The sequence below is a fragment of the Protobothrops mucrosquamatus genome, unplaced genomic scaffold (genome assembly GCF_001527695.2).
Source record: "Protobothrops mucrosquamatus isolate PMUCROS unplaced genomic scaffold, P.Mucros_1.0 scaffold132, whole genome shotgun sequence".
Taxonomy (NCBI): Eukaryota; Metazoa; Chordata; class Lepidosauria; order Squamata; family Viperidae; genus Protobothrops; species Protobothrops mucrosquamatus.
Window position 1 is genome coordinate 216,965 of NW_015386499.1, and position 27,062 is coordinate 244,026.

At 41.0% G+C, this 27,062-nt stretch overlaps 1 protein-coding gene across 1 annotated transcript in view; it reads left to right on the plus strand.

The window, feature by feature from the left end:
• Positions 1–27,062, plus strand: part of TNS1 (tensin 1) — a 120,486-nt gene that overhangs the window by 41,505 nt on the left and 51,919 nt on the right. The window contains exon 14 of the mRNA XM_029283557.1: positions 17,825–19,573. Coding sequence (XP_029139390.1) covers positions 17,825–19,573 — 1,749 coding nt within the window. The remainder of the gene's footprint in view (positions 1–17,824; positions 19,574–27,062) is intronic.

Genomic DNA, 27,062 nt, shown 5'->3' on the forward strand with positions numbered 1-27,062 from the left:
TCTTACCATTTTAGAGTTTGCAGTTTTTGAGAAATGCCACCTATATTTTCTTCCCCCTAAGGCACGTTTGTCATTTCTATCTGCCACTGGCAAGTTCTTTCACTTCTCTTGCATATGTATTTTGGCCATGATAAGCCTGGTCATGTGACTGGGGCAATAATGTTCCCAAAGGAAAGTTTGCCTGAGATGCTGCATTGTTTCCTAGAGCTTGTCCCATTCCATCTGAGTTTGGGGAGGAAGGCTGAATCTGGTCCCGTACCTTTTAACTTGATGCAATATCAGTTGTGAAACTTGACAAGACAGCACTGAACGAGGGAGGACTAAGTGCTGTCAATAGAAACCATGCTAGCCTATCAGGCTACTAATACAGATGTGCCCCAGATCCCGAAAATAGAGGCTGGCAGCGATCCAGAGAATTGCCCCTTTCCCTTCTTCTTTCTTGGGAAGACCATTGCCAGTTAATGCCAAATAAGTTGGGACTTCATAATTTCAACAAGTGATTAGCATTGAGCTTAGATATCACAAAGACTATAACATGTGACTATTAATATCATGACGCTTATGGTGTATTTTTTAATCACAAATTCTAGAAAGCTACAGCCTGGCATAGTGAATTAACAGTGCTGTGGTAGGCAAGATAAGAAGATGAATGCATTAGAATTCATTGTGTCAGAAGCTCCGAAAGGTAATTAGAGCCCAAGTTTTGTCCTTTATTATAAATGACAATGGAATTCTTCCTCCCCATCAAAACATATTACCACAAACTAAGACCTGGTGCTAATTAAAATTACCGTGGCCTTAGTATATAGGGTCTACTCGCCATGGCCATTTAGCCGTGGCCAACCCACCACTGCCAACTTGCCACGGTCAATTCACCCTTCGACAACTCACCACGGCCAACTCGCCATGGGACGGACAACTTGCTGCAGGACAAGAGTTACACTAATATTGAAGAAAGAGTGAATAAAATCATTAAAGAGAGGATGCAAAAGGAGGGATAAAATGAAATGTGAATGACAAAAATTAAAATAATTTTTTAATTATTTTAAATAATTAAATTGAATAATTGAATTGCTCTATGGCGAGTTGTCCCATGGCAAGTTTGCCACAGCGAGTTGGCCATGGCTAAATGGCCATGGCAAGTAAGCAATAGAGTTGGCCACTGCGAGTTGTCCCATTCCGTTTAATAGAAAGGGCTCTTGTTCACAAAAGCTTAGGATCTGGGTAGTTTTCCACAGGCCTTTTTAATTTTCCAATTGTAATAAAAAAAAAGCAATTGAGCAGTTAATAGGGGGAACCAGTCCAGTAGTAGCGTGAGGATATCTACAAAAGGGGAGCAAACGTATAACTGTTAGCCTGATTTATCAAGCAGCATTTGGGTTTCCCCCCCAATTTATTATAACCTGACTTTAAATCTGGCCCTCGGGTGAGTAAATTGAGAAAGAAGCAATGGGGGTGGGGCTGGAGGAACAGTGAGTTTTAATCCCCAAAACCTCCCTCCACATTTCAAGAAGAATGCAAAGCCTTTTTGCAGATACAACTCCTTGGTAGGATCCTTGGACAAGTTGCATGCTTGCTCCTGTGAAACACTGGATTAGCAGCTTGAAGAATGTATCTTTGCCTCAGTCGTGACAGGCTGCCAGAAGCAATCACTCCTGTTGCACTCTAATTATCAAGTAGTGTCATGCCAACAGGCATGCTTGCCAGGAGAGCTTGCTGCGAGGCAGACAACAGCACAATTTCTTCTGTCTGTATGCTTTGAACGGGGTTTTGTTGGGGGGAGGAAGGGGGTTTGACTAGGATCATGGAGTAAAATGAGGTGGGAAGACGACTGTAAATCCATTTGTTCATGCTGACAAAACAAAAACCCCAGCGCTTGTCATCCTGTATTTATCCTCAGCTGCCAGTTATGTGCAAATGGCTGATAATATTTGTATCACTGAACAATCACATGAAACATTATCTTGAATTTCTTGTTCTAGGTAGGTACTGTAGTTCAATTAAAGATGCCTCCTTTTTCGCTGATTTAATTCCCATGAACAATGAGGTATAGAACTGTTTATAGAGTGATGGAGAAAGATTCAGGAGTTGCTGGTTCAGATCTTCAATCAGCCATGAAATTTACCAAGTGACCTTGGAAGAGTCATTATACCTCAATTTAACTGTCTTCCTTGGATTAAAAATAATGGAGGAGGAGGGGGTTAATCATGCCAGCTTGAGCTGCCCTTGGGAAAAAAGGAAGATATGCATTGACTTATGTACTTGCATCCATTGTATATCCAATGTGATAGGCACTAAGCAACATGTTTACATGTAGTCCTTGACTTAGGACCACAAAATTGGACTGGAACTTCCATTGCTAAATGAAGTGCCTGTTAAGTGAGTCATGCCCAATTTTATGACTCCTTTTTGCCACGGTTGTTAAATGAATCATCCTGATTGTTAAGCAAATCTCATTGTTGTTAAGTAAATCTGGCTTCTTCCATTGACTTTACTTGTTGGAAGCCAGCTGGGAAGGTCTCAAATGTGACCCCAGGACACTGCAGCAGTCATAAATACACGCCTATTAGTAAAGGGCCCAAATTTTGATGATGGGACCACAGGGTTGCTGTGACAGTTGTAAGCACAAGGACCAGTTTTTCAGTGCTGTCGTAACTTTGAACGGTCATGATGGATTCCTCACCATTATGTACATAAAGGGGTCAAGGTAGAGTAACCAAGGCCGCTTCCTTTGGGACTGTGCATGCTAATTACCCACAGTATGGCTTCTAGTGGTTTTGAGACATTCTGCCCCTTTTGATAGCTATAGATGATGTTCTTGCCTGTTGTTCATATCTTTCTTCCTCTTGCTTTTACCTGTTAAATGTTTTTGATGTTTAGCAAATACATGTGATGATGTTTAGCAAATAAATATCAAGTTATATGTTTACTAGCTGTGCTAAGTGGCATATATGCTTGCTCTGAATGTGATATAAGGATTGACTGGGAATGTGCTGGAAACTAAACTGAAAATTATCTACAGTAATTTTCCAATATTTTCAAGGCCTCCGAGACACACAGTAAAGCTTGGTAATTTTATCTGTAACATAACCAGCCAAAAATTTAGAATTGCCTGAGGCACATAAAATTCAATGTAAAAAGCTGTTAACCCAGGAATACCTTATATGTTCTATTGTCATGTGACGATTGTGCTGTGCATTCTCAGATAATCTCTCACACATATTAAGAAACAATGGTGTGTACCAGGTTTCTTGTACACTTATTGATTATTTATTAAACACATTTACATGATTTCCCAACTCACACAGGGTGATCTGAGCATCTTGTTGTTGTTAGTTGCGAAGTCGTGTCCGACCCATCGCGACCCCATGGACAATGTTCCTCCAGGCCTTCCTGTCCTCTACCATCTTCTGGAGTCCATTTAAGCTCAGGCCTCCTGCTTCAGTGACTCCGTCCAGCCACCTCATTCTCTGTCGTCCCCTTCTTCTATTGCCCTCAATCTTTCCCAGCATTAGGCTCTTCTCCACTGAGCATCTTATACCATTATAATTCCACAATATAAAATTACCTCTAAACCCCTCCCTCCCACCCTCGTGGCAACAACAAGCACAATCGTACAATTCGATTGGTTCCATGTCAGTCTCGGGTCCCTACGCCTGCTGACAGAACCCTGTCTTCAGGATCTTCCAGAAAAATATCAAGATGTGGGCGAAACTTATATCTGGGGGAATGATATTGCAGAGGGTGGGAGCCACTGTAGAAAAGGCCCTTCTTCTTGTTCCCTCTAGCTGTATTTCCCTGATTGATGGGACTCATAATGGAATTTCCACACTCTGGTACCTCCACACATTCCTACTGATATTGCAATAGGCCGATATGTTACAGAATTGTTTTCCACCAGAATTGATTTCATCTTATCTTCACTCATTAAGAAATAAATGAATGGAGAATTACTCCTGGATGGCATACCTGTAACTCTCACAATGTTAAATGCTGTGAAACATGTTACTTGCCCCCAAGTGCCAATTCTGCAATCCCCACCCAAAATATATTACACATTAAATCTGTGTCTCAAAACATACGTGAAGATTGTCTAAGATTATGCAAGCAGAGTTTGCACATTTTCCAGAATAAATTTGATTTCTAGAAATGCATACGTAATAAAGAGTTCAAAAGATATTTCTAGAGGAGATTATTAATCCTTCTGGCTTTTCAAAATAAACAGAAATATCTCTTCTGTGTCCTTTGGAAACATCCTTGATGCATGAAAGTGTATGTATTGTAAGCATGTCCTTACTAATCAACATATTTGTGCTATGAACTCATACAATAATTGTTCCTGTCCATTCATCCATATTTTTTCAGGCAGGCCCTTTGCCCTCAGATATCTACCATGCCTTCCTTGCTGAGTTCACACTGTTATTTACAGTCCAGTATGTTGATCTCTCCCCATTGTTGGTATCAGTTTTAATTCACTAAGTTAAAGTACTCACCTCCCTGTAAATCATGCCCCTTCACACCAGGGGAAGGAAGAGTGGTAAGCAGAGCTATAACTGGTTTGTGAGTGAGGTCATGGCAGGTTGTGGCATGGAAAATACACACAACAGCTGCTTAAGACACACAAGTATCCTGCTGCTCTGGCTTGCTCGTACACATTGGGATATAAATATTGGCTTTAGATAGGATTTCAAATGTTTTTGAGTATCACTATGCTGTGCAGACTTGGTTCATTCAAGTTCCCCTTTCCTTGGTTTAAATGTCCTTGTCTGTTAAATGGAAACCATGGTTATACTCTATGGTAAATGCCAGGATAAATCCCATAGGCCTATTGCTTTTCACATTTAGCAATTGTTGTTAAGCATGTATATTGGAATGAGGATTAATCAAAATTCAGAAAAAGCCTCAGCCAAGTGCAATTGTAGTCATGAGCTAGGACAGGGGTAGGCAACCTTGGCTCTTTTATGATGCGTGGACTTCAACTCCCAGAATTCCTGAGCCAGCATGGCTCAGATTGGAAACTCTCCTTTTCCCCTCAGCATGGCTGGCTCAGGAATTCTGGGAGTTGATATCCACACGTCATAAAAGAGCCAAGGTTGCCTACCCCTGAGCTAGGACAATCATTAGGGAAGGGAGAACCATGAAATAACATTGGTTCAAATTCCTTAATCTGAAATTGAACTGAACAGTCAAGCTCTGCAGAACTTATCCCAGGATCTCAATAAGAACCTTTTGACCAGCTTCACCCTTATAGCTTTTATGAGAACAAACTGCTGACTTGGAGCATTCTGTATGCTGCAGTGATTACCCCTTCCTGTTTCATATGTGTGTAAATTGCTTACTGTAACAAGTATCACCAAGAGATCCCCTTAGTTTGCATTAGACAATAAATACAGTAATGTTGCAACAATTGATCAAAGTTCTCAACCTTGGCAAAGGGCTTATCTGCTTGCTCTGGTTTTGAAATGTTCCACTTACTCTCCTCACCATAGAACCTCCCTCGGGGTCCATTTTATTGATCTGGATTCAAGATGATCCAGCGCGCACACACAAAAAAAAGGGTTTTTCATGAAAAAGCAAATATTCCTATGCAGATCATCTAGGCTACAGTCAGGAGGATACCTCAAGAGAGTCACCAAGGACAGCAACTCTGCTGGTCTTGTATTAGTGGCATAGGAAGTTGACTACTGGGGGGCAGAGGAGGGAAGAGGGGGGGAAGGAAAGCCCAACAGCTGGAATACTCCCAGAAGAGATTAACTTGACTGATCAAGAGAAAGAACCTAAAATGTAGATCATGATTTTTGGAAGTTTTAGAAGATTATAAGGATTACACAATCTACAAAGGAGTATCACAAGAAAATAAGTTATCGGCCTTTGCAGTGACCTTTTGTGATCTTGGTTTTGTATACTGTAATTTATTAGGAATAAATCAGTCTTCGTAGCTGAGATACATGTAGAATTTCACATATACTAATTGCTGGCTGCTTCCTTGTGGTTTACAATCTTTCTATGTTTACTAGTTACTTTTTATTTTTACTTGTTTCATTATTAAATACATATTTCTGTCAAACATGATGCTCTGGAACCTCAGGGACAAGAGCACCATAATTGTCTCATTAAGAAGCATACATTTTTATTTGTCTATATCATATTTTCTATGTGAATTCAAGAGAGCAACTTGTAACTTCCCTACCTTATAGCAGCTAGTGCAAAATCACTAAGTGATTTCCATGGTTGAGTGGAATTTAAAGCCACACTTCCCAGCCTCAGCAAATCAAATGTTTAAAGAAACAGTAAAAAAGTTAAAAACAGATTTAGACAATATACTGTATGAAAGCTTAGACAAGTAATAAGATTCCTAATCTCCAGTCTGTTGAAATAGAGAAGCTTGTAATATTAGTCTAAATAATAAATTTGGAGAGCCTCTTTGGGGAGGGAATTTCAGCACAAGAAAGAAAATTGTAGCTACTGTCATCAGTGAGTAGGAGGAGATGTTCTTTAATGTTAAACTGGATCAAGGCCCATTAAAGCTATAAATGTTTTCAGCACTACTTTGAATTGTAAATGCTCTCTATTTGCGTTGCTAAGAATGAAGGAATTATAGTGAAAGTAACTAAGCCATTTTAAAGAATCAGAGATTCAGCTTCTGTCTGTCTGTCTTCTGGCATCAATAATTTAGCAAAATTACCAAATTGGCCCAGAATTCAGACTGACACAGACAAAAATAATATATGATTTAACCTATTTCCATTATTTAGTTCCATACAAATGCACTTCAAAGGAGTTTACCAACAATTTATTTTTTTAAAAAATAATGGTTTTAAATTATTTAAAATGCACACACAACAGAGCTCCTCTGATGCCATGGAAGGGCTAAGAACTAATTTGGTCCATTATAGTGAGGGTAATCCTGTCCCATATTAAATGTCAAAAAGCAAAATAGTTAATTTTAAATTATGCGAGATTGAATTTTAAATTAGTATTATCCTCAAGGGTATGACCATCCCCTTGACCATCTGAATCAACTCAGAAATATATCTCTAGTAGAAATACAAAGGAAGTTAACTGTATATAGATAATATATATTTATTGATTGTCTAGTAAGTCCTAAACAGAAACCTCTGTCATTTAAAAGCTATAGCATTCTGAATTTAATTCAGGACATCATGGACTTAAAACTTCAGTCTGATCTGTTCTGCCATAGAGGGAGAAAATAAATCTGGCCTCGGTCATTTAGGTCTAGTTAAAATAGATCTTTCTTGGTGTTTATTTGAGGGACTTTGTCTGTAAGACACCATATTTATCCTGTTTGTCCAAGGTTTTATAGCTCTCTCATAAATAGCCTGCAGGACAGACACGAGTGGGAGCTCCTGTAAGTATCCTATTGATGCTGGATACTGAAGAAATGGAAATGATTAAGGGACATTCATGGGGAAAGCATGTAAGATTGAATATCAACAGACCATTCCTAGCAGCAACTTCAGTCACTGTATATTTGTGACCATCCTGTGTTGCTAGGCTGGGCTGGTTATCCTGGGAAATATATGAAATCTCATATGCATCATATTTAAAGGACAGTGGAGTTGGGGTGGGGGCAAAGAATCATGCTCATGGCTCATTTGTATATGCCACCTTGCTTAAATTCTTTTAAGTACCGCATTACAGCGGGTGCTGTTCATATTTAGCCATTGATTTATGCCAAATACTTCTTGGATAATTATATACAGCACCACTATGTAGAGTCGGTTACATCTCTCGGAGCGAATGGCCACATAGTATTTATTTATTTTTAAAACTTACAATGCAAGTTTAAACAAAAGCTATAGGTCAGTTTTGCTAGTAAAACAACCTATGATTTAGATCTGCTGAAAAGGTTCAATTTGTTTTTCTGTGGTTTTTTTTCTTGTGATGCACTATCGCTCCAGCGGTATTATAATTCTCTAAATGTTCAGTGAAGGATTTTGAAATGGCTGGAATTGTTGTTGTTGTTTTAATTTATCAGAGGGCATTTACAGTACCTGCAGTTCTCCATTATCTACAGTAATTCTAATTCTAATGCGCTTTGCAAAGTGACTTCAGACTAGTGTTCGTTCACTACAGCTCTATCCAATTTGGTTTGAAGAAAGCTTGTTCATTCCAGGCATGATTAATTAATTAATTAATTCTCTTCTTCTCCTCTTTTTTTCTTCTTTTGAATCTTTTATGCACACTGCTCTCATTTTATTCCCCAAATATTCCCAACCATTCTAGAAAAGTTGCAGGGAGATGGGCATGATTTTAATATATGATACTTAGTATCATGTATATATGATGTGCTCTGAATTCCATTCCATAATTTGGACTTTCTCAATCTGGGAGCCCTTTGATGTGTTGGACTTCAGTTCCCATAATTCCCAGTTCTTTATGGGCAACCTCACATATCTTCCTTGGTCTCTTTCTCAGAAAATCCAGCTGTAAGATATTCTAAACAACTATACTTGCTTTTTGTAATCTATAATCTGTGTTTTATGATATCCTCATAAAGTGACAATATATTGGCTCAATGTTATTATGTATGAACTCTAGTGAACCCACTAGTTTAGAGATAAATGTACTGCAAGAATAGTTTGTGAGCCTTAATAAAAAATAATGGATGGGTGTGCTTTCTGAGTCTAATTCTATTGGCTGTATAACTGCCTTTCTGAATAATGAAATGGCTTTTAATTTAACCTTTACCAGTAAGAAGAGCACATGTAGTGGTGATAGTCTGATATTTTTCTAAATTATTGAACAACTCTGCATATGGGCTGGCAAATACTGAAGCATTGGTGTGAATAGTGCAAAGTTCACTGATGCAGAAGATTAAAACATTCCTTGATAGAATTTAGAGAATAGAAAATTATACAGTGATGCATGTAAATGCAAACACTTAAATGAAATTTTGTACACTCCCAAACAGTAGTTTGCAAGGAATGGTAAGCTCTACCATTCAGAAAAGTTCTAATCAATGGAATATTTACTTCTTGGAGATAACAGAACCCCTCTTTGAGGGAGATGGGCAGTTTAAAAATAACAAATATAAATATAGATAACTAAGGCTTGGGACAATTTTTATCCTTCAACAAAAAAATTGGATGTTAAACTATGTAGATTGAAGTTAAACTATCTTTCTTGTGCAGCCATTACTTCTCTGCACAGTACCTGCATTCTTTATTGTTATTATTAGTATTGTTCGTGTCCATCATAATGAGTAGAAGGTTTTTGTTCACTTAAGAATTTTATGACAAGACTATCTGGTGTTCCTACAATAGTCCTTGATTGCTATCCTATAGACGAAGTGGGAGGAACTCTGTTCATCTTCCAGCGTCTGCCAGAAAGAGAAGGAGAGACAAAACAGAAATCTGTCTCACGCGGGGACACAAGAGCCAACAATCTCATAGTGAAAAGACCACAAGAGTCAATACACTTTCAGACCACAAAAAAGCAGAAAGCGCAGGAGAGAGAGAGAGAGAGTGGTTGGCTGCTAATCTTTCTGAGTACTGTAGTGGCTTTGGTCTGCCTCGCCTGCTAAAGCTATCAACAATCCATATGAAACTCCCATTAGCAAGGGCTTTGTTTCCATCCTTACATTTGACTCCTTTACTCTTTCTGCCTCTTTCCCCCTTGTTCTTGCCTATAGGGAGATGGGAGCTGTCTCCTTGCCTTTCAGCAGATGACTAAACGAAGAGGAATCTACCTTCTTGGTTTACATCTCCTTTTGTTGGCATGGACACCCTCCTCTGTGGTTTAAGATGTCAAGGTGCAGGATCAGAGGCTGGCAGGGAAAATTCTAGATTGCCGCAATGCAGAAGCCTGAGGAAAAATACACAGCCCAGTTCCCAAAGTAATGCGTTATGAGAAAAAACTGCAAATAAGATGTCTTCTCTGAAAATGGCATCCAATCTGGAGTTATGCTAAGATCTCCTAGGATGGGGGAAACTATGTCTATGGACTGTGCATCTTCTCAGACTTATAATGAGGTAGAAATAATTTAGGTTCCTCAATAATTCCTCTCTTGGAACTTTAAGAAGTTTCCCCATTCTATCTATTCTGAACATTTTTGCATTAGTTGTGTTAAATTTTAGAAGTTGCATGAAGAAATAGTGAGAGGAAGACTTCAAGGAGTCATTATTATTGAGGAATTTTAGCACTGGCTTTACAACTTCAGTGACTGCTTGCTTTCTTATAGCAGTTAGTGGGGACATGCCTTTTCCAGACTGGTGCACTAGCTCAGGGGTGGGCAACAATGACCCCTTTATGACCTGTGGATTTCGACTCCCAGAATTCTTGGCTGGCTCAGGAATTCTGGGAGTTGAAGTCCACAGATCATAAAGGGGCCATAGCTGCCCACCCCTGCTCTAGTTAGAATTTTGGTATTATAGTTTCAAGATATCTGTAGGACACCATGCTGGGCAAGACTGGCACAACAGCATCCCCTTGGTCATGTTTTGGTTGCCATTAATGTGTATTCGAATTGACAATGCAGTGGAATGCAAATCAATACAAAATCTAGGAATGAGCTGATTCACAACTTGATGGGAAGGCTTTAAACGAAATAATCTCAATGTTCTTGCCCTCTCAAGAGATTTCTGATCCTTTGGGATGATCTGTAAAAAATGAATAGTTGAATGAATAGTTGAAGTAGAATTGAGCATAGTGGCTCATGCTGTGGATTGGCCCCATGTTTCTGGATAATTTTTGGCACTACTGAATTTTAGGTCCAAAAGAAAAGAGAGACGGTTTCTTTTCCTTGTTATACTGCAGAAATGTTGTCTTTCACTTCAAGAATACCTTCAAATGCAAACTAAATATTGAGTTTGCTAGAATTTTTTTTTTTTAACCCAAATCCTAAAGACTTCCTTGTTTCACAACCGGCTATTAACAGAAGCATCAAATAGCTCTGTCAGTCAATAGGGTCCAAGGTTCAAGTTTTTGAAAAGCAGGTTTTAAACTCCACAGAAGTACTGCTCTCTCCTGTAGGCACTTAATAAAGAATTAGACTCTGGACTTGTAAGTTACATATACGAGTTAAAGCATTCACATTGTTAGAGGAAGCTGGCACCCCCCCTTATCTAGTGCATCGGAATGCACTAGAAGCGTGATAAGGAGGAGGCAAATATCACACCGAATACCAGTGCCAGAAAATTAGGAGAAGTGTTTGAACTTTTTTTTTTCCTTGGGTGATCTAAATCCACCGGATTAGCTAGAGGAGTCAGCTGTCCTTAATGTCATGTTTTAAGCTGGATGTGACTTATTATTTTTATTCATTTTTAAGAAATAAATCCCCTCCTAAGTCTTTTTTGTTTAGCAGCTGGAAAATGCTGCTGTGGTTGTGGGAGGTCCCTGTGGAAGAAAGAGAAATGTTTTGGCGAGTAGGGAATGGAAAGGAATGATTTGGCCGGGCCTCTGATCTCCTCCCCTTAGGTTAAAGCTCTCTTTTCACCCTCCCTCCTTCCCTCTTGCTCCACTGTCATTCTGCCTCTTTTCTCCACCTCTTTTCAACCACCGCCACCCCCCACCCCCGTTTTCTCTCGGTGACTGGAGGACTGTATTTGAGTGGCTGGGAGCTGAAGAAACTCCTTCTGGACTTCAGTCACTCAGCCTTTTCTGTGATGTCATCCTGAAATCGCATAACTACGGGATGATAAGTGAACCCCTCGGGATCTGACTGGCTGAAATTACAGACAGGGTTTTATCCCACTCGGTTTCCTACAAGCCAAGGGAAAAATAAGCCTCATTCCCATGCCTGAGACAGATGGAGTGACAGTCTGCTCCGGGCGCAAGCGAGCTCTTTTAGGAGCACCCTTGCACTTCAACTCGGAAGAATAAACAAACAAGCCCAGTTTCTCTCCAGCTGCAGAGACTTCCCTAAGTGGTAAGTTTGTCTTGCCTGTGGTGGGGTTTAGTTCTGGTCTTGGGGTGATCCATGCTCAAACATTAGAAATGGGACCAATTTAGGCTTTTCCTGCTTGGAAAAGTACTCCTCCTGATCCTGTGAGGTAAGGGAGGGCTTCTTGAGGCTACTCACCTCCCAAACCAGAAGGCAGTACAATTTTTAGGCGGGTACCGAAGGTCTCTAAGACAGAGTATGAAGAACTGTCTCCAAGGATCTGCTACATGGCTGGGTCCTTTATCCCAATTTGCCATCGGAGTCTCTGAGGCAGGGAGGATGAGTACCCAGAGATGCGACTCTTCTTGCTATCTAAGAGAAGCTGTTTTGTGAAAAGCCCTGTCCTTTTTATAAATTTGCATGCACACGCTCTCACGATGGGACTTGTAGACGTTAACCTTCACAAACTCAATCCAATTATTTTTTTATTATCCTTGTGTTGTGACTTGTCACTGAATTTCTGAGGAGAGCACAAGGGGAGGAGGGATGTAAAACTTTACCTAGATTGACAGATTAGGAGAAATAACTCCTGCCAGTGAATACTGTAGCCAATGGTGTGTGATTGATTTGATCAATTGATTCAGTTGCTCTTTACTAAGCAAAACCTGAAAGTTAAACTAAATGTGACCTGGGAATTCTAACTTGTAGAACCTGGAGAATAAAATTTACCTACCCAAGACTTTGCTCCAGAGCTGCTGTTTGCCATGTAACCGATTCCTTTTTATTAATATTTCTCTGCAGAGTAAACTGACTGACTGACGCCATCTAGGCTGGCAGAATTATAATTGGACTTGACTCCCACCATTTCCAGAAAGCTGGAAGTGGTCCCAGCTGGCAGTACCTTTTCATTATAGATTCTTTTAATAACGTTCGCATATCAAAACACGAACCTCCATTTAGGAAGACTGGGGTGTGTGGGGTAGATACAGTATATAGAAGAAAAAAATGTGGGAAATAACAGCAAATAACCCAGCCATATTTCTACATGACACAGCTCAGTGTATATTATTCATTTAGGTGAAAGGTGAGACATTCAAGAGCAAAATAAGGAATCTATCCTTACCTGACTAGGCTGTTAATTTCCCTCAGCAGAGCTAGAAGGGCTGGGTAGGAGACAGAACGATTATCTTTTTTTGCTCTTGGCATTGAAATCCTTGTTCTTGCTCTCTGAATCGATAGTGACAACTTAGCCGCTTCCCTCTTTCATGCCCTTGCAGTATCTACTATCTTTGACAACTCTGGCAGCTGCATCAATAAACAAACGGGTGTTCTTCCTCCTCTCTTCCCTGCGTGTCACTTGACTAAATGGGTCTGCTGGCCTTCATTACTGGAACAGAGGAGATCAACAAGGGAGGCACCTGTTGCTACTAGCTAGACTGGGCACCAGAGCAGTGTTTTGGGTGGTTTTTTTTTTGGTTTTTTTACAAATGGCTGAGGGAAAATCTGTCTCACCTCAGCTGGATTTTTTTCATTAAATTTGAAAAAGATAGAAATAACATTTAATTAAAGTCACAACAAAGATGTTCACAGGTTGGGATGGTTTGTAACCATTTAGGTACTGTCCATAGCACTATTGTAATTCTTTATCACAGCAAAGGACCAGTTTTTTTTATTTTATGTATGTATGTATGTATGTATGTATGTATGTATGTATGTATGTATGTATTTAATTTATATGCTCTTTTTTATATGCTCTTTTTTTTTTTGCAAGCAGTGTTGTTGTGTTGATGTCCCCTGGAAGAACTCCCAGTACCTAATTCCTCATGAAATTAGTTCCATTCACATTTTGTTGCAAACTGAGTAACAAAGTGCAATTATCTCATCATGCTCACAGTTTTCAGTGTTTAAGCTTTGGAGATAAACCTACACTATCATTATATCAGTAATGTGTATAGGCTTGGTGGGAGTGGGATTCTCTTGTTTCACAATTCTGTGTAACGTAGAGCAGACAGTGCAGAAGGATAGAATGCCACATCAACTATGTTGCATGCTACTCCTTATAGAAAACAAAAGACCCTCCATTCTTTCCTTAATGCTTGTGGGCACTTGCACTGTTAACAACTTCACCCCTTGGACTTTCCGGATGTTTGTGTGAGTACCATCATGGCTCCTGTCTGGGACTTTGGTGGATAAGGAAGGGAAGGAAGGGCTATTTTGTTTTCAGTGAGAAAATGGGAAAAATCTATACCTCTGTCAATACTTACTTTAATTTCCTTGGTGTGTTTTCCTTCATAGGAAGGGAACAAGGAAATTACAAAGGAAATAGCAAAGCCACCCATAGCAGAGCAGGTGGAGGGGGGGGGAAGCTAGCCACCATGGCACCTTGATTTCATGATGGAATTGGGCAATCTCAGGATACCCAAAAAATTTTATACAAGTGAAAAGCCATCTGCAAAAGCCAGTGTTTCTGCTAGATCTGAGATAAAGGTTTATTGGCTCAGTTACCCAAGTAGGGGACGGGGAGGGGGATTGCCTCTCTCAGATGCCCATCCCTAAAATGGAACAGAAAGTTATCACCTCTTTGAGGGCTCACTGTTATCTTGGGAATATATTGAAGACTGCTAGCAGTAATGGGAGCAGAGCACTCTATTATTCTATACCATAACCCCATCTTCTCTCTGATATGCTGAATGATTCCCTGGACCCAACCTGCTATTTATAGGGGCAGCTTTGGTAGAAATACAGCAAGGACAGAACGGGGTCAGTTAGGTATCCAGAACATCCTACCCACCATTCCTTTAGTGAGCATCCTAAATTGGTGGGTGATCCTCTTGACAAGGTATTTGGGGACAAGATTAGTCTCTCTCCTCTTTGCCCCTCTCGGTTTCCCATGAACCCTTGAAATAGAACGATATGCAAGATGCATTCTGGTATGTCTTCTGGCTGCATTTTCAAATTAAAAATAATTGTTTGGCAGCAAGATGGCTTTGGGAGAGTTCTACTGGCACCAGAGAGCAGCTTTTGGACCTGTTAACTCAATACAGATGTGTTTTGTTGTAGGCTCAACAATTCACTTCTTAAGCTGAAATTTGTACCACCAGCCCATTGTGGCCGCGTCAGTTCTTCTGGTTATGCAATCTCACTAAGGACACTTAATGGCTCCAGGAGATTGACAGAGGAAATTTGTAGCACCATGGAAGGGATGATATGACTCCCAAGAGGAGAAGCAGGCTACAGTGTAGGTTTTACTTCCATCATTCTTGTGGCTTCCGCACAAAATTCATCAGTTGTTCGGGGCTTGTATGTGCAGCTGCCCAACCCTTGGGAAGAATGTGAGAGGTTCATTCCATCTTTGTAAAGCAATGATTGCAGTTGGGCAACCTGGACTCCATATAGCCTTCTGAGAAAGGTCAGTTCCGAAAAATTATGTTGAAAGTTCTTTAACTGAGTTTAGAAAAGATTTGGTAGGTTTACGTGTTGATCACTAGAGAACCCTGGAAAGTATTTTATGACTGCCTCTTTGTAAGGGTGTGTGCTTTGCTCCCCCTCACCTAATAGTTCATGTAAACAAATTTTAGATGAGTAATTGTGTGTGCACACTACCGCTATGCAGTTGGCCATGAAATGAACAAGTGTGTTGTATTTTAGATGGTGAGCACTACTGTGTATTTCTTGAACATTTTGTCTCTGCGTTAATGTTTTCTTGGTGCTCTGGTGATGGTTTTTAGTATATGTATATTACTTTAGCCTCCTTTTGGGGCAAGGAAAGGAAGGCAGATGCCGGATTTATGCTTTTGCTTACACAAATTCTATAGTTACTGCTGTATAATGGTTGTTAATAGTTAGTATTTGGATGTGTACCTGTGTGTGTCTGTATGTGTGTGTATACATATGCATACATGTATGCATGCATCTTTGTGCTTCACGAGAAAGAATTGTGGTAAGTTAGAATTGTGAGTCCATTTCGGAAGTGCTTGATCTTTGCAGATAAGCGCTTTGTGATCTACACTCTTCCATTAGTTCATCTTTTGTTCCTGAATCAATCTTTGGCTTTTTGCCAAAGAGAAGTCATTTTTTCCCCCTTAAACAAGTGCATTCCATATTGTATTCAAGCAGTTCCAGGAAAATTCATAGAGGCTCCAAAACAAGAAAAAGAACATATTTTCTGATTTTCTCTATGAATAAATATAAAGGTTTTTAATATATATATATGTTACAGCCCTTTTCGAACTCGCCTAAAATCCACATAGAAAGCAGTTTTGAAGCATCAAATATGTGATCTAATGCAACTATGAATTATATCAGGGTTCTTTCATACAAGAAAATAAATAGACGTTTAATCTTACTTATCTGACAAGAGCTCTGGCTGAATTGTTCTATTTATTCAACGTTAAAACAAAACAATATGACCTTTTTGACCAAAGTCCTATTTAGCGCACTGGCAAAAAACTCACCAGTCTTTGAGCTGACAAAAAACTTGCTCTGTTGATCACCAAGTCCTATTCTATCTCTATAAATGGGATTAACAACTGGTGCTGCCCAGGGACAAATTAAGGGACAAATTAAGGCATATGATTGGTGGAATCCTTCATTTCCTCCCCTACTAAATTTCAGCTGTTTTCCGGTGGAAAAACAACCACCAATTACTGCCATTAACAGGTTGGGCAAGTATAGGTAAGTGTGGAGCAGTGTGTTTAACCATCTGTCAGATTTCCTGACTAACACATCATAGATACATATCCTTAATCTAACATTGGTTCCCACGGTGGTGGATTAAATACATACTCACAAACAGATTATTGGAGATAACAGTGCCCTCCCATTTATGTTCCCCAGCAACCAGTAGAGAGAAGCATGCATATTCAGCCAACTTTTTCATTATATTCTCCATTGCAGTTGCCAAGATTTATTTTCTGGCCAAGTAAAACCAAACAGACCTGTGTAGGGGCCCCAAAAAACCTCCTATATTTTGTACTTCCTGGCTTACAGCAAAAGGCAGAGGTTCAGCTCCTCCTAGAATGCCATTTATGGGAAACTGTTTATATTTTTGTAGTTTTACATTTCCTGTGCTGGGGTTTCCTATATCATTGGATCAATGTGAAACACAACTGCTATAAAAAAATATCCTGTGTTCAGATAATGGGGAAAAAAAGAAAGCGTGAAGCGTCCCGTGCAATTGTTTTGGCTCTGATTCATCAGTGCTTCTTCAACTGCAATGAGTTCCTATGTATGGGGCAGACCTCTGGGACACAGATTGATGCCTCTTCTGTGCAGAGAACATGAGGACATATGACACGAATTTCCGAGGGTTCAATTGGTAGAGCAGCAATGTTTATTCTCTTGGTAACCAAAAGTGGATACCAGCCCAGAAATCATTTTAAATTTCAACTAGGACAGGGGTCTACATACTTGGCAACTTTAAGACTTGTGAACTTCAACTCTCAGAATTCCTTAGCCAGCCATGCTGACGGAAAAATTCTGGGAGTTAAAATCCATAAGTCTTAAAATTGCCAGGTTTGGAGACCCATGAACTAGGACTGTGGTGGCGAAGCTATGGCACATGTGCCCCAGGTGGCACGCAGAGCTCTCTCTGTGGGCACGCGCATCGTTGCCCCAGTCCTAGGCCTTCAGCTGGGTTTTATAAAACCTTTTCGCTTTAGGCCTCCACCACCATGTGCAAAAAAAAAAAAGGTTCAATCAATCAATTTCAACTCGCGGGGGAAAAAAGATCTCTCAAAGTTGGAATTGATTGATTGAATTTTTTAGTCCCACCCAGTCTGCCGTTACCACCGCCACTACGCCCACCCAATGGGCCAAACCCACCCAATGGGCCACGCCCACCCAGCACCTGATGATACATAAGTGGGTTTTGGGTTGCAGTTTGGGCACTCAGTCTCTAAAAAGATTTGCCATCACTGAACTAGGAGATCTGGCTTAACTGACGATTTCCTTGTCTTCTTTCTCTGGTCTTCCATGCAGAAGTTGGACACACCCAAGGACCCCTGGATGGAAGCCTCTATGCCAAGGTGAAAAAGAAAGACTCGCTTCACGGCAGCACTGGCACTGTCAACCCCAACCGGCTTGCCCTCTCTGCCGCCCCCAACCACATTGAGCACACGCTCTCGGTAAGCAGTGATTCAGGGAACTCAACTGCTTCCACCAAGACAGACAAGACTGATGAGCAGGCAGCACCTTCGGTTCCCAGCAGCAGTGGAGGAAACAACCCTATTTTGACTCCCGAAGAAAAGCGGGAGCTTGAGAGTTTGCTTAGTGGATTTGGTTTGGAAAACGAAGCCACCATGCACAACCACAGCCCCAGTGAGGTAACAGCAGCTCTTTCTGCTTCACCAGGCCGCCATATCATACCAGCTCAGGTTCATGTCAATGGGGAAGCTGCTGGCTTAGTGGCTGAGAGGGAAACCGACATTTTGGATGATGAGTTGCCCAACCAGGATGGACACAGTGTGGGTAGCTTAGGTACCCTCTCCTCTTTCGATGGCACTACCAACACCAGTGACATTGGCTATCATGAGGCTCCCCGGATGGAGAGCCTCAATTCCTTACCCAATGGTTCATCCAATTTCAATGGCTTAGACAAGCTGCACGATTCGGAGATGGTTATCAATGGTGGTTATCCCTACAACAACCAGAATGCCTTGCGGAACATCATGGGACGTCACCCTCATGATCCTTATGCGCACATCAGGCCCTCAGTGTCTGCCCAAGAAAATTTGGCTGATTATCACCAGCATGGCTTCCCCACTCCTGGCTGGTTACAACCCCAGCCACCAGCCTCCAGCCAGCAGTATCCCTATGGCTACGACTCAAATAGCATATATCGCTCCCAGTCCTTCCCCACAGCTACTGCTGAAATCTCCCAGCTTCCTCAAGCACCAGCCCGGAGCACAAGTAGTCGAGAAGCTGTCCAGAGGGGGCTTAATTCTTGGCAGCAACAAGGTGGAGGTAGCAGACCACCATCACGTCAACAGGATGGTGCTCGAGACAGCCATAGTTCCAGCATTGCTAGTGCAAGTCCCCAGTCCAGCCCTTCACAAGCAGCACCCTCTCAAAGCATAAGCATCCCCGAATTCCCTAGAGTTGCCTCCCAGAGGGAAATAGAACAATCCATTGAAGCTCTCAATATGCTCATGCATGACCTGGATCCCCCGGTCTCCGTAATGCCTAAATCCCAGAGTGTTCCATTGGCTACCAGAGAAGATAGGCCGCATCTAGTAGCTCTTTCAATGTCTGCCCAACCTGTGATAGGATCTCAGGTGGTGCAACCAAAGGCTACCAATGCTTTTGGCTTGATTCCAGGAAGCCCTTCACAAAACTCTCTTGGCTCCAGTGTGCCCCAGATGGCCGAGCCAATACCTAAAGCGCATCCTATGAAACTATTGCTCAACAGTGTTGGAGAACCGGAGTGTCCAGCACAAGATCTCAGAGAGGCCTATTCTCCATATGGCTATCAGAATCAACAGCCATCTGTAATACAAGGAAAGAGCCTTGGGCAGATGGCAGGAAGCCCACCCACATCTCTCAGGCCCCACGCAGCAGCATGCAAAGTCATGGAAGGGCAGCATCCTCTGCTGATATCACCTCCCTCATCCACAACAGCAGTCCAAACTCAGATGCTCTTAAACGAGGCTGAGCATCACGGGGAAACCTCTCAGGCCTCAGGGGAAGAGCCTTTGCATCTTGAAGGTCTGGTGGCCCACAGAATAGCAGGTAAGAAAGTCTTGCTGTAGGTTTTTAATTTGAATAAGCCGCCTGTGTTTTAGGGCCCTAAATGTGGATTTTTGTAAGTCATCGGATGTGTGCTTTTTTTCAGGAACTTGCTTTTGTTCAGATGGCTTTATTCAAATTAGAGTGATAAACTCAACTCTTCCCATAAAATGCAGAAATGAAAAGACTGCAGGGCTGAAAATACAGAAAACGTTTCATTTTCACTCACAGTGGCCTTTTCCTAAACATGACCAGATTTTTCAATAGTTGCTATTGACTATTTATTCAGTTCTAAACAATGGCCTGGGCACTGTGCCTCATACTGTATCTGCATGTCATGCCCAAGGAGGTTTGTGTTCTAGGAGGTTGAGGATTGAGAGGTTGGAAGGGGCCAATTGGTGGTGCAGTAAATGAAATTCAAGCATTGATGTAGCTAGAGGAAGGGGCTGCCCTGGCAATTCATGAAGGAAAATGCATAGCTAAAAAATTCCCTTAATTATGCATAGCAATGCATGAGTCAGTATGGGGGAAGGGCGACATGATCTTAAATATTTCATGGGTTATTGTCTTGGGCCAGTAATGGCTAGCATTTTTAGCAAGTGTGTCATATGCAAATGCCAAGCTTTTGATAGGACCAGCATAGTTTGTATTATAGTTTGTATTATTATAATCTGCCTCTATTGCCTGCTAAGCTGGAGGAACAGACATTACTACCACTTTATAAAGCCTTAGTAAGACCACACCTGGAATACTGCATCCAGTTTTGGTTACCACATTTCAAAAAAGGTGTTGAGATTTTGGAAAAAGTGCAGAGAAGAGCAACTAAGATGATTAAAGGCCTGGAGACTAAAACATACGAACAGTTGCAGGACTTGGGTTTGGCTAGTCTAGAGAAAAGAAGGACTGGGGGGGGGACGACATAATAGCAGTATTCCAGTATTTGAGAGGCTGCCACAAAGAAGAGGAGGTCAACCTATTCTCCAAAGCACCAGAAGGCAGGAGAGGAAACAATGGATGGAAACTAATCAAGGAGAGAAGCAACCTGGAATTAAGGAGAAATTGCCTAGCAGTGAGGACAATTAACCAGTGGAACAGCAGAAGTGGGGTGGTGGTGGTTCATCACTGGAGGTCTTTAAGAAGAGACTAGACAGCCACTTGTCTGAAATGGTATAGGGTCTCCTGTTTGAGCAGAGCACTTGTCTGAAATGGTATAGGGTCTCCTGTTTGAGCAGGGACCTAGAAGACCTTCAAGGTCCCTTCCAGCTGCATTCTGATTGATTGATTGACTGCAGCTAGAATTGTCCCATTTGAAGACTAGAGGATCCCCAACCACCACTTCAACCTAGGAGGAGTGTGAATCCCTGCTGCCTAAATAGCATTACTATATGTTGGCGATCTGTAATCTGTACTTAGCATCTTCATTAACGTGAGATAACGATGAGCACCACAAACCTTTCCCAAAGCTTTTTTTTTTCTGTGTGTGTAGAGAATTCTCTTCCTTCCTTCTCCCAAAAGGAGAAAAATTGATTTTACTTCCCTGAATTTGGGTGCTCTCCCTGGCTTCTGATAGCCATAGCTAATTCATGGGCTGGTTCTGTGCATCTATGCCTCACTTGCCCTAAACTGACATCTTTATAAACTCAAGAAATCCTGAATTTCTAATGTATAACTGTTAGCAGTTGACATTAAAGCATACAATACAACATTGTTGGATAGATTGGATCCTGGGGAGAAATTACTCAGCAACTGCTAGGGTGACTGTGGCGAACAAGACTGGGCTTTGATTTGATCTGATATTCAGTGAATGAGGGAGCTGGCAAAAAGCTGTTAGCGTCTTTGCTGCAAGCTGCTGATTTAGGAAGGAAATGTCCACCACACCCACAGAGGCTCAATATTCCATAGCCTCGGGTGCTTGTTTCATGTCTTTTTTCTGATGCTCAGAGGACGGGAAGACTTGGGCAGGGCTCTGCATCCTCTGAACTGAGAAAGTGGTATTCAGTAAGAACAAGTAATGTGCATGAGTTTAAATGCATGCTATATTCATAATTGTTTCCCTTTTTGGTGAAAAAGGCTTTGCTGAAGACCTTTGTCTTTGCAGTGCTAGATATCTGAAAAAGCAGCGGAATCCCACTTTTTCCTAGAGGGCCTATATGGCATAGAAAGGACAAGGTACTTTGGCTTATAAACCTAGGCGAAAACTCTCTGTTATAATCAGTGGAAGGAAATTATAATAATCTGAAAAAACTTTAGACCAGGGGTAGTCAACCTTGGCTCTTTTATGACTCGTGGACTTCAACTCCCAGAATTCCTGAGCCAGCTAAGCTGGCTCAGGAATTCTGGGAATTGAAGTCCACGAGTCATAAAAGAGCCAAGGTTGACTACCCCTGCTTTAGACTGTAAGATCCTCACTCCTGCCCCATCACTAAGGGCAGGCTCAACAGCCTCTTCTTCTACTCCAGTGATAATTTTAACAGACTAAGAGAACAACAGAGTTGGAAGGGATCTTGGAGATCTTCTAGTCCAAGCCTCTTGCTCAAGCAGGAAACTCTCCAGTGGTTCTTTACCTGGGCAATATCGCCCCCGGGGGGCAATTTCGTTTTTCAGGGGGGCGATGGAACGAAAAGTGGCGATGCGGGGGGGGGGCGAAGGAATGAAAAGGGGGCGATATGGGGGCGATGGAGCAAGAAGTTTTGGGGACACTTTTGAGACTTTTTCGTACAGTGAATGGCTGCATATCTGTCGTACAAAAACATCAGATCGCTCGCTATTAGTGGATTGAATTGTGTTTTCAAATGCTCCTCCAGCTAGCTTCAGTACAGAACGCCGTACATTTGTGAATACGCATCGCTCATTTTCATGCGCGTTGCGCAGCAGCCTCTACCCATACAGTGGTGCGCCATTAGCCAGAATATGGGAGATATGGGAAAAAGACTGGAAATAAATTATTTGCATCTATATGTCCTGATGACAATTTTAAAGAAAACAAAAAAAAGTGTTTGCATAAATTGAAGAATTATTTCCTATGTTGTGATTGAGAGGTTATGTTGGGGGAGGGGGGCGATGACAACTTCCTCATTGGCTCAAGGGGGCGATTCGTTCAAAAAGGTTAAGAACCACTGCTCTATACCATTTCAGACAAATTGTTGTCCAATCTCTTCTTAAAAACCTCCATACCAGTTCTTCACGTGCTTTTTAAACATCTCTCTTCAGGCATAGATGTGACCACCTTGAAAAACATGTTTATCCAAATCCTGATGATGAAAATCTTCCCATCTTAAGACAGTCTTGAGTTTTTACTTACATAACAGATCCTCGATTTCATTCCATGTAGCACATGACAAGAACTAAGCATGTTATGCCTTGGATGCCATGAAGCTTTTAAAAATGCATTCAGCCAAGCCTTCCTTTGAATCGAGATGGATAGGTTAATTTTGAAACAATAAGTAAGTGCCTTCATCATATAGGAACAAAGTTGCGTATTGAACATACTTTGCCCAAGCAGAAATTACAGAGGATACACTTTCCAAAACTGTCTTTGGGATTAAAGCTCTGGAATTCTCTTTAAACCACAATACACAGCGGTGAGGAAATATTGTGATGATTGTACTTGGTATGCAGTAGTGTCAGCCTCAGAGATGGTAATTAGATGAAAAAGTATTTAATTGTAGAACCACTCAGAAATGTCCTGCATCTAATCCAGCCCTCAGTACCAGCCAAAGCTGCTGTTCAGCTTCTGGGCCATGGGCATTAAAAGTATTTAGCAGAGAGAAAACGGTTTAGTTGAGAATAAAGAAAACAGTAAGGTGAAAAAAAAAACAACCAGTTTCAAGGCTGATTCACTGTGCTATCTTGGAATGTGTATAGATACACATAATTTAAGTAGTGAACCTGTGATAGAAATATGTTCCCTATGTTTACTGTGAGTGTCCAGTATTCTTACATAGGCTGAACTCACATAAAAGGAATTGTTTTTGTTCACACAAAACGTAGCAGTAGGTAGTGCTTCTTTGCCTGCAGTTGGCAGTAATGCCCATAATCCTCTGATTCTTCATTGTCTCCAGAACAGTGCTTCAGTGTTTTGCAAAAGAAAGTACTTTTTAGAACATGTTCAAAATCTCCATTTTAGTAAAGTTACAAGAGAAATGAGTTCAGTTCTGAATTGTGTGAACGTGTCCAATGTATGTGAACAGATGCACGAGCGTGCCAAATACAGGTTTCTGGATCTGGAGATGTAGTTTGACAATTCAAAAAAAAAAAAAAAGGAAATATGAAAATGCATTTATTACATAAAAGAGAACACTAAAATATACCCCTCAGGAAAAGTATGCACAAAGTCACTTACTATGTCAGTCTGCTGGGGAGATGGAAAGTACGTGGTATATGGAAAAGCATGTCTATTTAGAGAAATGCACACAAAGTGCATATGAAATTTCACGTTGACTTTTTATTTTGAATTCCAAATCGTGTGTGTGTGCAAGAGCACAAATATAAGATTGGAAAAATGAAAAATCAGGAAAAAAAATTATTAAAACTTGAAAGCAAACAACTGACATGCTAGAGAATGATGAGAAGGAAATGTCCAGAACACGCTGAAAGAGCAAGGGCCAGTATGTTATTTACAATGACTTGCTATAAATTGCCTGTTTGTTCCAAGACAAGTATGTGTGGAATTTCACAGATCATCCTCCTGCCTGGTTCTCCCTGTCATGAGAACTCCAGTTTCCTAATCAGGGGCAGAAGAGCCCCCCCCCCCACTGCAGTGATTACCACAAAATGTCTCTAGGAGGATTTGCTCTCAGGAAAAGCTGTGAGAATCCCTGCACACCCCAAGAGAATTCATAAACTAAATGGAAGTCTTGAAACAATGAGCACAACCTGTTTGAGTCCTGCTTCACAATCCATTTTACTACTCTTGGATTGGGTTTGCCAGATTTTAACAACTCTGTCATCTCCTCTGGATCCTTTAATCCAGGGGTAGGCAACCTTGGCTCTTTTATGTCTCGTGGATTTCAACTCCCAGAATTCCTGAGCCAGCATGGCTGGCTCAGGAATTCTGGGAGTTGAAGTCCACGAGTCATAAAAGAGCCAAGGTTGCCTTACCCCTGCTTTAGTCCAATGTTGTTTTAAACTTGGTAACTTTACGAAGTGTGGGCTTCAATTCCCAGAAATCCCCAATCAACCTTTCTTGAAGTTGCTGTGTTTGAGAAACAACTGCTTTAGCCATTCCAACCATTTCAGAAGATGCTGGGAAGCTCTTTCTTATTTTCAGAAGTAGGAACAATTTGTGGTGTGTCAGTGCAGAGAAGCATAAGGGGAAAAGTCTTACTTATCCCATATCACTTCTCACCCCTTTTTCGCAACTCCCAATTGCTTCAGGCAGATGAAAACTATGGACGAGTTCCTACTGAGGAGGGGTTTTTTTTTTTTTTGCTGTCTAGGTCAAGAACATCATCTCAGTTTCTAAAACAAGAATGAAGTAATTCCCCACTAACCCATTCACACACAACACAGGAGGAAGCAAAATAATTTAGCCCCTCCCCAAAAGGATTGGGATGGTTGGAGCTAAATTTAACCTCCTCTGAATCAATGGAGTTATTTATACAATTTAATTTGTATTATACACTTTCCTCTCCTATAAGAGCCTTTTGCAATGGTGTGTGTGTGTGTGGGGTGAACTGCACATTGAAGAAACGTCCAAATTCCCTGATATTTAGAACTGATTAAAATCTATCCTGAGTCCAGATTTGCTAATCTGAGTGTAGGAGATTACATATATTTTGAAGTGTTGTTATTAATACGATTTGCAAACATTTATTTTAATAGCAAAACATTATTTTATCTTTGTTAAGTGACAGATGTAGCCTTATATGTGTCTGTCCTGCAGTAGGTCCCACCAAAAAGAAACTTCTAGGTATAGGATTGCAGCCTGTATGGAAATGTTGAATCAGAGGTAGAAAGAAATGCTTTTAATATTAACTTTTTTATACTTGATATATGAATACAGGTAGTCCTTGACTTAGGCCAGTTGCTTGAAGACTATTTGAAGTTACAACAGACTTAAAAAAGACTGCAGTGTTGTGATCTCATCTGGCTTGCATTTATGACCAGGAGCAGAATCCTATGGTGACATGGCCACTATTTGTGACTTTTTTTGCCAATTTCCAGCAAAAAAAAGCACCTATTGGATATGCTGGATTTGTCTAATGATGACATGATTTGCTTAACAACCATGTGACTTGCTTAATGACCATGATGATTCACTTTACAACCCTTGTAAAATGGTTATAAAATTGAGTCCGATCACATGGTGCCTTGACTTACAATTGCAATGATTTACAATCAAAATTCTGAGCTCCACTGTGGTTGTAGTCAAGAACTACCTGTATGAAGACAATCTCAGTTATCCCTACTGGTTTTTTTGTACTTCCCAAATAGGAGTCTAAGCTTTTCTTCAAAAGTATGGAATTATAATAGAATTATAATTAAGCTGCCACCTTAAATTTTTCCATATTCACTGTTAGCTAAATAACGTACACTGACAGAACTGACAGTCATGCAAAATACTTGATAAAGACAGGCTTGTGACATAGATGTATTTTCTGCTTAAACTAGTCAGTAACAAATGGATGCTTAAAAATGAGCACATTGCCACGGTGGCAAAATATCTTAAGGGAACCATTAAAATGTAAGTGCTAGTGATAGAGAGAAAGAAATTCAGAACAGGAAGGAGAGATAGGCTGGTCTTTTGGTCAGGAAGAAGTGCAGCTAGATTTGCTGAATGAGGTACAGATATCTCTATATTACACATACTCCATTTCTTATAGTATGAGTAGGTATAGAGCCACATTTACATCACGACTGCTTTTGCATTTTGTCCCTATCCTGTTACACTGCCAGCTCCTTAGATGAGATAGCCACAAGGCCTTTCACCCCTAGTATTATTGCTGCTCTCTTTTTCATTTCATCTATTTCTTCCTCTGGGCTCAGTCTATATCAGTGGTGGCGAACCTATGGCACGGGTGCCAGAGGCGGCATTCAGAGCCCTCTCTGTGGGCACGCGTGCCATCGCCCCAATCCTAGGCCTTCAGCTGGGTTTTATAAAACCTTTTCGCTTTAGGCCTTTGCCGCCGTGTGCGAAAAAAAAAGGTTCAATCAGTAAATTTCAACTTCTCGCGGGGGAAAAAAAGATCTTGCAAAGTTGGAATTGATTGATTGAACTTTTTAGTCCCACCCACTTGTTTATATTTGAGAGGAATACAGATAAAGAAGCCACAACAGATGACATGCTGCGCAGCAGCTAAAGATGTTGAGCTTGTCAGCTGGAAAAGCTGACAGCTCGGGTTCAAGACCCAATGCTGCGTGACGGGTTGACTTCCCGTCACTTGCCCCAGGTTCTTCCAACCTAGCAGTTCAAAAGCATCCAAATGCGAGTAGATAAATAGGTACTACTCCAGGGGGAAGGTAATAGTGTTCCATGTATAGTCATGCTGGC